This window comes from Salmo salar, chromosome ssa21 (assembly GCF_905237065.1).
Source record: "Salmo salar chromosome ssa21, Ssal_v3.1, whole genome shotgun sequence".
NCBI classification, from domain to species: Eukaryota; Metazoa; Chordata; class Actinopteri; order Salmoniformes; family Salmonidae; genus Salmo; species Salmo salar.
The window spans coordinates 21,991,798-22,003,888 of NC_059462.1; the positions used below are offsets into that span (position 1 = coordinate 21,991,798).

Sequence of the window (12,091 nt, forward strand, 5' to 3'; positions counted from 1 at the left end):
CGTTAAAACATGACGTCGCCAAGCCCCGTTTCATACCCATTGCGCTTGCGCGCGTCCAAGGCTACCAGGAAGCAAAAACCCGAAGCAGTTTGACTGTCTACAATATGTAGACAGAAAGCTGTAGAAAATGTACGATTTCTATTAGCTAAGTACAAACTGTTGCTTTTGGTTGAATTTTAGCACCAGGATTTCGTAGCCTACTCTTCATAGCGAAACTTTAGTTTTTGTGGAAATTTTCGAGTGAGTGACACAGTGGCAGTGCTCGACTGTGCTGTATGCGTTGTTTACATTCTTGAGACAGCACCAAGAAATCAAGCAGCTGGATGAAGCTAGCTAGCTAGTTAACTAACTAACTAACTAACTAACTAAGTAATGTATCTAGTTAATTGCTATTGTGGTGACAGTTTATGTGAACAATCAAAATACAGCTTGATAAATTTATGACTTGTATGTATGACTAGGCTAGCTAACTATCCATTTTAGTTTGTGATAGGCGTTTGATGACTTGCCCATGCACCTGCATTAGCTAGTGTAGCCCTGCCTGCATTTAACAGATTGTCCTAAAGTACAGTAAGCCTATTGCCATTACATTTGGCTATATGCAAACATGCCATGCACACATTAGTCTTCATATACAACTTGTCCTATAACAGGGTGTTTTAATGCAAATGTAGCATGACCTCTATTCAACATTTAAAATAGCCACAATGTGACCTTTTGTTCATTTGTTTGTTTTGGTAAACACTACACATTACTTTAGCAACCATTTCAGCTAATGTAATAATAACTGCAGTTGAACTGTGTAACTGTACTCTGGAAGAAAACCCTCTGTGTTTGGCCCTGTCTGGCTCTCACATGCTTCTAATCAGCTTGACAAACAGGAAGATTCCGCGAAGAGGTGATAACCGTGGCTACTTTAAGGACAACACTAGCTACTGTATATAGCCTAGGTCATGTCCTGTGGCTTTTAGAGAGGGGCAGAATAGCTCGACCTGTTTGGGATGTTGTGTTTGTAGAGGGAGACTGGAAGGAGTTAAATGTGGCTACTATCTAGGCCTAAATGTATTGCTGTCGTCAACTGTATGGAGAGTGATGTGAAACTAGCAGGGTTAGAGAAGGGTGGGTTAGGCTGTGAACAGTTTCTCTCAGCACTGTGGTGTGTGCTGCGGACACACCACAGTGTGACACTGCTGTTGTCTTTGTTTTCTCTGCTCTTACTGGGGTTTTTTTTCTTATTATTTTCCCACCTCTGCGTGCTCTGCCTACATGTCGGCTCTTGGCCTGCACTCATATACCAGCTCACAGTGGTTTTGTTGTATTTCAGTGAGCCGTGAGCCCACACCATGGTGTGCTGCCGTGTGTGCTCCAGACTGTGTCCCAGGCTGTGCTCCCGCTCCTCAGCGTACACTCTGGCCCTGGGCTTGGGCTTCGTCACCCTGGGCACCTCCCGCATCCTGCTGCTCAAGTTCTCTGCCAACACACGTTAGTACTACATTATCATTCATGGACTTCAGTTTGAATCAATGGTTTTATGTAACTGTTTTTTCTCTTTGACCTATAGAGAACAAGTATGACTTCCTCCCTGCGTCTGTCAACCTGCTGGCAGAGGGGCTCAAGCTGCTCTTCTGTCTTGGCATGTCTCTCAGAGTCATGGTCAGAGGTAAGAGACGGCCACTGAGGGAGAGGACGCCATCTTGTCCAATGTCATAATTCAGAATGTTTAGAGTTGTTGTTGTCGAGCAAGAAAGTACCTGAGAGAAGGGAGATTAAAGTGTATATATTCCAGAGGGTCGTTCATGCCGAGAGCTGGGCTGCTCCTCGGGCTCTGCCTTCCTGAGTTTCATGAAGTGGTCGGTCCCCGCCTTCCTTTACTTTCTGGATAACCTCATCATCTTCTACGTCATGACCTACCTACAGCCTGTGAGTTTAATAATAACACACTGCAGTGTTTTAAATGCTAATGTTAAAGCCTCAGTTGTCTCTGATTCCTTTCCCCCACAGGCCATGGCAGTGTTGTTTTCCAATTTTGTCATCCTGACCACAGCTATCCTGTTCAGAGTTGTGCTGAAGTAAGTCACAGTTTTGTTCTGGACATAGTGTTCTGTGCTGGATCTATATGTTTGTTTACATAGCTGATAGGGAAAACTTTTACCTCGAGTGCCACTAACTACTGATCTAGGATCAGCTTACCCTGACACACCCCTAACCAATGCAGCTGTTTTTATCTCTATCAAATCATTTCTGGGTAACAATTAAGTACCTTACTGTGATTGTTTTCTATTAAAATGGTCAAAAAGAAACAAATAGCTTTTTAGCAAGGAGCAATTTAACTAGGACTGTCTGGGAATGGTGAGGGGAAACTTAGTTGTTATTGGCAGAGAGGTTTGGTACTCTTTCTTATTGGTCTATTAACTAATTTACCACCTGATGATGTCACTAGACAGTTCAAAACTACATCCCACCACAACTGGCTGAAATTTCAGGCGCTTTTCAAACAGATCTTAGTGGCGCTCCCGAGTGGTGCAGCGGTCTAAGGCACTGCATCTCAGCGCTAAAGGTGTCACTACAGACCCTGGTTCAATTCCAGGCTGTATCCCAACTGGCCGTGATTGGGAGTCCCATAGGGCGGCGCACAATTGGCCCAGCGTCGTCCGGGTTAAGGTTTGGACGGGGTAGGCCGTCATTGTAAATAAGAATTTGTTCTTAACTGACTTGACTAGTTAAATAAAAAAATGACACTTTAAAGGGCATTATTGTCATTTTCACAATTTCACAGTATTACTCCCAACAGGAAAATCATGTTTTTGACTGCATTGGTCCTTTTTAAAGCTGGAATCTGTACTTTGTGAATCTTGCACTACCGTTTGCGATATTACAACAACAAAAGTTATTTCAAACAACATTTTTAATTTTTTTTTTTACCACAATACTGGATGCACCTCTCTTCCGTTTCATTAACAAAAACAATAACAGCTTTAACCATTATTGAGGAAAAATCGTAAACTGATTTCAGATCAGCATTTAGGGTCAGCCTATGTCGAAGGGCTCATCTCTGACCTCTGCTCCCCCCCCTAGGAGACGCCTGTCCTGGGTGCAGTGGGCCTCCCTGGTCATCCTCTTCCTGTCCATTGTCTCCTTGACGACGGGGTCGGGAGGCAGCCAACGGGCCATAGCGATGCCGGGCCTCCACCCCAGCCCCCTCTCCCCACCCACCAACAGCTGCCTGCTCTACACACAGCTAGAGGAGCAACGAAGGAACGACAGGTTGTCAGAGCGATGGATGGGAGGGAAGGAGGAAGGGAGGCAGTCAGTGTTGAATTCAGCACTCCTCTGTACAGTGTCTGTATTAGGACATCTTCACCCATCCTACATGACACCACAAGTCTCCTTTCCCTGTCAATAAGTCAGTCTAAGTAAGTGTTCCTGCTGTCTCCCTCCCTCCCTCCCTCCCTCCCTCCCTCCCTCCCTCCCAGTAACTCCAGCACATGGAGCTCAGTGCTGCCGGGACAGGCTGAGGCGTGGCGGGGGAGGCTGATGGGGACCCTGCGCTCTCTGGGCATGGGTCACATCCTCCTGGTGCTCCAGTGTTTTATCTCCTCCATGGCCAACATCTACAACGAGAAGATCCTCAAGGAGGGAGACCAGCTCCAAGAGAGCATCTTTATCCAGAACAGCAAACTGTAAGAACTCATGTGAATGTTGGCACACACATGCATGAATGCAGACATATGACACACACGCACATATTCACACAGCTTTCAAACATCCCAATAACCACCAAACTACACACAAACACCCACACCCCATCTGTCTAAAAACCTGTGTATGTGGTTGCAGGTACATGTTTGGCATGCTGTTCAACGGTCTGACTCTGGGTCTAGGGGGCGAGGCGAGGGGTCTAACCGTCCGCTGTGGCCTCCTCTACGGTCACAACGTCTACTCACTGGGACTGGTGCTGGTCACTGGTAGGACACATGTACACACTGGCGCTACTGTTGGTGAATTAACCCCATACAATGTAAAGGACTGGTTCATTCATTAGCATGAATGGGTACAGTATATACTGTGTATATGGTATATGCATTATTATTGATACACTATTCATTACTAATATATTGATCCATTATTCCTGACAGCTAGGGTCTGTCGGTGGCATTCATCCTAAGGCTAATTATTAGGAATGCATTATTATTGATACATCATTATCAATATAAACATTATTATTAATACATTACGAAATGTATCAGTAGCTTCCCTGGGCCTGTCAGTGGCGTTCATCCTGAGGTTGATTTATTATGAATGCATTATTATTGATCCATCATTATCAGTATGTACATTATTAATATATCAAATGTTTTATCCCAAGCTGCCCTGGGCCTGTCGGTGGCGTTCATCCTGAAGTTCAGAGACAACATGTTCCACGTGCTGACAGGCCAGATCACTACAGTCCTGGTCACGGCCCTGTCCCTCTTCCTCTTTGACTTCCACCCCTCGCTGGACTTCTTCCTGCAGGCGCCCGTGGTGCTGCTCGCCATCTTTGTCTACAACGCCAGCCGGCCCAAAGATCCTGAGTACGTCCTGCAGCGCGAGAAGCTGCGCGTCATTAACGGAGAGGTGCTGCAGAGGTCGCGAGGGGTGAGGACATGCTTGAATGTATAAAGTGCAGTCGGAAAATATTCAGACCCCTTGACTTTTTCCACATTTTGTTACATTACAGCCTTATTCAAAATTGATTGATTAAATCGTTTTCCCCCTCATCAATCTACACACACTACCCCATAATGACAAAGCAAAAACAGGTTTTTAGACATATTTGCAATTGTATTCAAAAAAAAAAACACTGATACAACATTTACATAAGTATTCAGACCATTTAATCAGTACTTTGTTGAAGCACCTTTGGCAGAAATTACAGCCTTAAGTCTTCTTGGGTATGACACTACAGGCTTGGCACAGCTGTATTTGGAGAGTTTCTCCCATTCTTCTGTGCAGATCCTCTCAATCTCTGTCAGGTTGGATGGGTAGCATCTCTGCACAGCTATTTTCAGCTCTCCAGAAATATTTAATCGGGTTCAAGTCCGGGCTCTGGCTGGGCCACTCAAGGACATTCAGAGACTTGTCCCGAAGCCACTCCTGCGTTGTCTTGGCTGTGTGCTTAGGGTCGTTGTCCTGTTGGAAGGTGAACCTTCACCCCAGTCTGAGGTCCTGAGCACTCTGGATCACGTTTTCATCAAGGATCTCTCTGTACTTTGCTTCGTTCATCTTTCCCTCGATCCTGACTAGTCTCCCAGTCCCTGCCGCTGAAAAACATCCCCACAGCATGATGCTGCCACCCATGCTTCACCGTAGGGATGGTGCCAGGTTTTCTACAGACGTGACGCTTGGCATTCAGTTCAATCTTGGTTTCATCAGACCAGAGAATCTTGTTTCTCATGGTTTGAGAGTCCTTTAGGTGCCTTTTGGCAAACTCCAAGCGGGCTGTCATGTGTCTTTTACTGAGGATTCGCTTCCGTCTGGCCACTCTACCATAAAGGCCTGATTGGTGGAGTACTGCAGAGATGGTTGTCCTTCTGGATTGTTCTCCCATCTCCACAGAGGAACTCTGGAGCTCTGTCAGAGTGACCATCGGGTTCTTGGTCACCTCCCTGACCAAGGCCCTTCTCCCCCAATTGCTCAGTTTGGCCGGGCAGCCAGCTCTAGGAAGAGTGTTGGTGGTTCCAAACTTCTTCCATTTAAGAATGATGGAGGCCACTGTATTCTTGGGGACCTTCAATGATGCAGGCATTTTTTTGGTAGCCTTCCCCAGATCTGTGCCTCGACACAATCCTGTCTCGAAGCTCTACGGACAATTCCTTCGACCTCATGACTTGATTTTTGCTCTGACATGCACTGTCAACTGTAGGGCCTTATATTGAAAGGTGTGTGCCTTTCCAAATCATGTCCATTCAATTGAATTTGACATAAGTGGACTCCAAGTTGTAGAAACATCTCAAGGATGATCAATGAAAACGGGATGCACTTGAGCTCAATCTTGAGGGTCTAAATACTTATGTGAATAAGGAATTTCAAAAAAACTGTTTTTGCTTTGTCATTACGGGGTATTATGTGTAGATTCATGAGGAAAATGGTTTATTTAATCCATTTTAGAATAAGGCTGTAACCTATCAAAATGTGGAAAAAGTCAAGGGGTCTGAATACTTTCCTAATGCACTCATTCAAGTGTTTTTATTTTGACTGTTTTCTACATTGTAGAATAATAGTGAAGACATCAAAACTATGAAATAACACATATGGATCGTAGTAAACAAAAAAGTGTTAAATAAATCAAAATATAATTTATATTTGAGATTCTTCAAGTAGGCACCCTTTGCCTTTATGACATCTTTGCACACGCTTGGCATTCTCTCAACCAGCTTCACCTGGAATGCTTTTCCTACAGTCTTGAAGGAGTTCTCACATGCTGAGCACTTGTTGGCTGCTTTACCTTCACTCTGTGGTCCGACTCATCCCAAACCATCTCAATTTGGTTGAGGTCGGGGGATTGTGGAGGCCAGGTCATCTGATGCAGCACTCCATTACTCTCCTTCTTGGTAAAATAGCCCTTACACAACCTGGAGGTGTGTTGGGTCATTGTCCTTGAAAAATGATAGTCCCATTAAGCGCAAATCAGATGGGATGGCGTATCGCTCCAGAATGCTGTGGTAGCCATGCTGGTTAAGTGTGCCTTGAATTCTAAATAAATCACTGACAGTGTCACCAGCAAAGCACCCCCACACCATAACACCTCCTCCATGCTTTACGGTGGGAAATACACATGCGGAGATCATCCGTTCACCCACACCACGTCTCACAAAGACACGGCGGTTGGACAAATTTCCACCTGTCTGATTTTTATTGCTTGTGTTTCTTGGCCCAGGCAAGTCTCTTCTTATTATTGGTGTCCTTTTATTAGTGGTTTCCTTGCAGCAATTCAACCATGAAGGCGTTATTCACACACAATCTCCTCTGAACAGTTGATGTTGAGATGTGTCTGTGAAGCATTTATTTGGGCTGCAATTTCTGAGGCTGGTAACTCTATTGAACTTATCCTCTGCAGCAGAGGTAACTCTGGTTCTTCCTTTCCTGTGGCGGTCCTCATGAGAGCCAGTTTCAACATAGAGCTTGATGGTTTTTGCGACTGCACTTGAAGAAACTTTCAAAGTTCTTGAAATGTTCCATATTGACTGACCTTCATGTCTTAAAGTAATGATGGACTGTCGTTTCTCTTTGATTATTTGAGCTGTTCTTGCCATGATATGGACTTGGTCTTTTACCAATTAGGACTATCTTCTGTATACCACCCCTACCTCGTCACAACACAACTGGTTTGCTCAAACGCATTAAGATGGAAAGAAATTCCACAAATTAACTTTTAACAAGGCACACCTGTTAATTGAAATGCATTCCAGGTGACTACCTCATGAAGCTGGTTGAGAGAATGCCAAGAGTGTGCAAAGCTGTCATAAAGGGTGGCTATTTGAAGAATCTCAAATATAAAATATATTTTCATTTGTTTAACACTTTTTTGGTTACTACATAATTCTATATGTGTTATTTCATAGTTTTGATGTCTTCACTATTGTTCTACAATGTAGAAAATAGTAAAAATAAAGAAAAACCCTTGAATGAGTAGGTGTTCTAAAACTTTTGACAAGGTGTGTGTGTGTGTGTGTGTGTGTGTGTGTGTGTAAACCCAAACATAAACACAACCCACTCTCACACATATTCGGTGTGACACAGGCAAACACACATGCACACTGAGGGCAACCATGATTCTCATTTGTGTGTAATAATGATTTAGACTGTGGGGAAACCAATGGGATTCTGTGTAATGAACAGAGTTTAGATTCCCACCACAGCCTTAGCCCTGGTTAACTGCATTACAGTAGGTACATAGATGTCTTAAATTAGGTTGGTTAGAGTATGATGATCAGTAGGAGGTTGTCTGTCTATGGAGGCTCTGTGTGGAAGTTGCCTGTAGACATAAATCTAGGATCAGCAAACCTTCCTCAAATCCTTAGTGTGGAAATGGCTATTAGGTAAACACAGAAATGTGAAAAGACATTACATAGACTGTGTTGTGAGAATCCCTCATAAAGAGGGGAAGCACACCAGGGCAATGGACGGTTAGGGTACTTAAAAACAGTGTGTGGCCGTCCTATCGCCTCTCATCGCAGAACACCGCCTCTGGACGTTAATTTCCTGTCGATTCTACTAAGGATGGGCACGGTTAATCGAATATCAGGATATCTGAACATACGTTAGCATTCGATTACTTGAGTGAGTGTTCATTTACATTTTTTATTTATTGTAGCCCTATTTTGAGATTGAAAAGGCTTTGTTATAAATGAAATTAGATTATCCTTGTTACCTACAAGGATATAGCATGACATTTTAAATACTTCATAAAATAAACTTTTGAATGTTGTTTTTATAACTGTGCGTTGCCACTTTTCGCCACTTCAAATAGCAATTACTGGCGAGCCCCTAACAGTTTCCAGAAGACCTGACACAGATCAATGCAAAACACTCACCAGAACCTTTTTGTAAGACAATAAGTTCTATCGTCTCTTTTACTGTTGCTTTAACCCAAAACTACGGAGAAAAACAGCCTTCTGCTGTTTTACCTCTGCATTTGCGTCATTCTAATTGACCAAAAGAGTCATTATTCAGTGGGGGGAAAAAGTATTTGATCCCCTGCTGATTTTGTACGTTTGCCCACTTACAAAGAAATGATCAGTCTATAATTTTAATGGTAGGTTTATATGAACAGTGAGAGACAGAATAACAACAAAAAAATACAGAAAAACGCACGTCAAAAATTTTATAAAATGATTTGCATTTTAATGAGGGAAATAAGTATTTGACCCCTCTGCAAAACATGACTTAGTACTTGGTGGCAAAACCCTTGTTGGCAATCACAGAGGTCAGACGTTTCTTGTAGTTGGCCACCAGGTTTACACACATCTCAGGAGGGATTTTGTCCCACTCCTCTTTGCAGATCTTCTCCAAGTCATTAAGGTTTCAAGGCTGACGTTTGGCAACTTGAACCTTCAGCTCCCTCCACAGATTTTCTATGGGATTAAGGTCTGGAGACTAGCTAGGCCACTCCAGGACCTTAATGTGCTTCTTCTTGAGCTACTCCTTTGTTGCCTTGACCGTGTGTTTTGGGTCATTGTCATGCTGGAATACCCATCCACGACCCATTTTCAATGCCCTGGCTGAGGGAAGGAGGTTCTCACCCAAGATTTGACAGTACATGGCCCCGTCAAATGATGCGATGAAGTTGTCCTGTCCCCTTAGCAGAAAAACACCCTCAAAGCATAATGTTTCCACCTCCATGTTTGATGGTGTAGATGGTGTTCTTGGGGTCATAGGCAGCATTCCTCCTCCTCCAAACACGGCGAGTTGAGTTGATGCCAAAGAGCTCCATTTTGGTCTCAGCTGACCGCAACACTTTCACCAGTTGTCCTCTGAATCATTCAGATGTCCATTGGCAAACTTCAGATGGGCATGTATATGTATTCTTGAGCAGGGGGACCTTGCGGGCGCTGCAGGATTTCAGTCCTTCACGGCGTAGTGTGTTACCAATTGTTTTCTTGGTGACTATGGTCCCAGCTTCCTTGAGATCATTGACAAGATCCTCCCGTGTAGTTCTGGGCTGATTCCTCACCGTTCTCATGATCATTGCAACTCCACGAGGTGAGATCTTGCATGGAGCCCCAGGCCGAGGGATATTGACAGTTCTTTTGTGTTTCTTCCATTTGCGAATAATCGCACCAAATGTTGTCACCTTCTCACCAAGCTGCTTGGCGATGGTCTTGTAGCCCATTCCAGCCTTGTGTAGGTCTACAATCTTGTACCTGACATCCTTGGAGAGCTCTTTGGTCTTGGCCATGGTGGAGAGTTTGGAATCTGATTGATTTATTGCTTCTGTGGACAGGTGTCTTTTATACAGGTAACAAGCTGCGGTTCGGAGCACTCCCTTTAAGAGTGTGCTCCTGATCTCAGCTAATTACCTGTATAAAAAGACACCTGGGAGCCAGAAATCCTTCTGATTGAGAGGGGGTCAAATACTTATTTCCCTCATTAAAATGCAAATCAATTTTTAACATGTGTTTTTCTGGATTTTTTTGTTGTTATTCTGTCTCTCACTGTTCAAATAAACCTACCATTAAAATTATAGACTGATCATTTCTTTGTCAGTGGGCAAACGTACAAAATCAGCAGGGGATCAAATTCTTTTTTCCCCCACTGTAATTATCCTGATATTCCCAAAAATATCCTGATATTATTTGAATAGTGAAATCATGTAAAATGCCCTTCCTTAGATTCTACATGGTTTTTAATCGCTGTTGTTCACCGACACCCAGCAGGTAAACGCTAACACACCACATCCACCCACTGCTTTCAGATGTTCGTCTTTCTGGTGTTATTCCTCTCTAATCTCCACCATGGTTCCTTTGTGTTTGTGTAGGATGGGGAGGAGCTGGAGAGGCTGACCAAGCCAAACACAGACAGTGAATCAGAGGAGGAGTCTGTCTAGCCTCCCATTATGACCTCACAATTGCTCAACCCTGTGATGTCATCAGAATGCCTGGCTCTGTGACATCACAATGGACAAACTGTCAGTCCTGAATTATGACTTTGCTATAACCTGGCCTGTGACATCTTCAGCCTTTGACATCAGAATGGACATGCTGTGTATTATGACATCAGAGCAGCTTGGCCTGTGGTTTTGTTGGCCTACTGTGATTGTCATAATTTATTGTACATCATAGATGCGGTAAAGAGGTCAATGGAACTTGACACAAACATGGAAATGCCATGGAAACGCATGGGGAAAAGATCCTGAGTCTCCTCATTGCCCCCCAGCAAAATTATCCTACATTTAGGCTATTGTTTATGTGTATTCCACACTACTGTATGTTGAGTATAATGCGTGTATGGATGTCAACCCCAATACATGTTCATGTCATTGTCACCAATCAACTGCAGTGCAGTTAAAAACGACTTTGACTACCATGACCGATTTTTATACGCTAGCTATGCTACCAGCTTATACGAACGGGAGTTAGCATTTAGCAGTCACTTCTTTTAAACTTGAAAATGAACAACTTCTGAATGTTATTCTGCGAAAACAGGCAAATATATCAAAATCCAATTTTAGTAACCACATTGTGGGGCCTGTTCACAAATATTCACTTTGTTAGATAGACTTGTTGAATGTGCGCCAATCCGGCGTCCTTCTTCTATCCCCCAAGGTCTGCGTTCCATTGACCTCTTTACTATTCAGAAATGTGCTTGTTTGTGTATGAAGTATGCTATACAAATAATATTGTAATGGAAGAAATGCTAAATATACAATTTTGTATATGTTGTTGTATTTAAAATAATGCTATTGCTGTTATTGACACAGTGGCAAGGGTTACAGCTGTCAGATGTTGAGAAGTTCATATCTGCCAGTTATGATCTTATTTTGTCTCTGTTTTTCAAAACCAGTTTTTATTATACATTTGTTTGCATTATGTTGGTGGTTATTAAGAAATCTACTGAAGGCTGTTGGATGTTTGGGAGCTAAATTAGTTTTTCTAATGGCCAACTACTCAGTTTGTCTTACCGTTATTAAGTACTCACAAAGACCATACAGTACTAGCACACGGACCATGTGATTTGTTCTGGTCTCAGTCCATTTTACGTTCAGAAAACCCAATCTGGACGGTAAAACATGTAAGATTGTGTTTCACATTACACACTGAAAGATAATTGGCTTCTTTAGTGGTTTACATGTGTTCAACAGTGTTACTCCTCTCCGGTCCATGCTTTTTGTGCCATATAATTTACACTTCTATCATGTAATCAAAATAGATACTTGTGAAATAAAGTTTATGAATTCAGTAAAATTATGTTAAGCTGTAAGGCAATTTACACCTGGTTCTTTATATTACTATTCTTATGACACAGTGCATAATTACAATTTCTCACACAAACAGTCAACCAATTATTAAATGAACATTAAAAACTACTGCCAAAAATACCATATTTTGTCTAG

General features: G+C 42.9%; 1 protein-coding gene across 5 annotated transcripts; it reads left to right on the plus strand.

Moving 5' to 3' along the window:
* Positions 1-33: 33 nt before the first annotated feature.
* On the plus strand, positions 34-12,079 carry slc35a5 (solute carrier family 35 member A5). Of its 5 annotated transcripts, none has more exons than XM_014164309.2 (10): positions 34-129; positions 1,325-1,482; positions 1,562-1,660; positions 1,787-1,920; positions 2,002-2,069; positions 3,076-3,264; positions 3,483-3,680; positions 3,838-3,965; positions 4,367-4,635; positions 10,517-12,079. In XM_014164309.2, the coding sequence occupies exons 2-10, from the start codon at positions 1,344-1,346 to the stop codon at positions 10,583-10,585; spliced, it is 1,293 nt and encodes a 430-aa protein (XP_014019784.1). In that variant the 5' UTR covers positions 34-129; positions 1,325-1,343; the 3' UTR covers positions 10,586-12,079.
* The last annotated feature ends 12 nt before the right edge of the window (positions 12,080-12,091 follow it).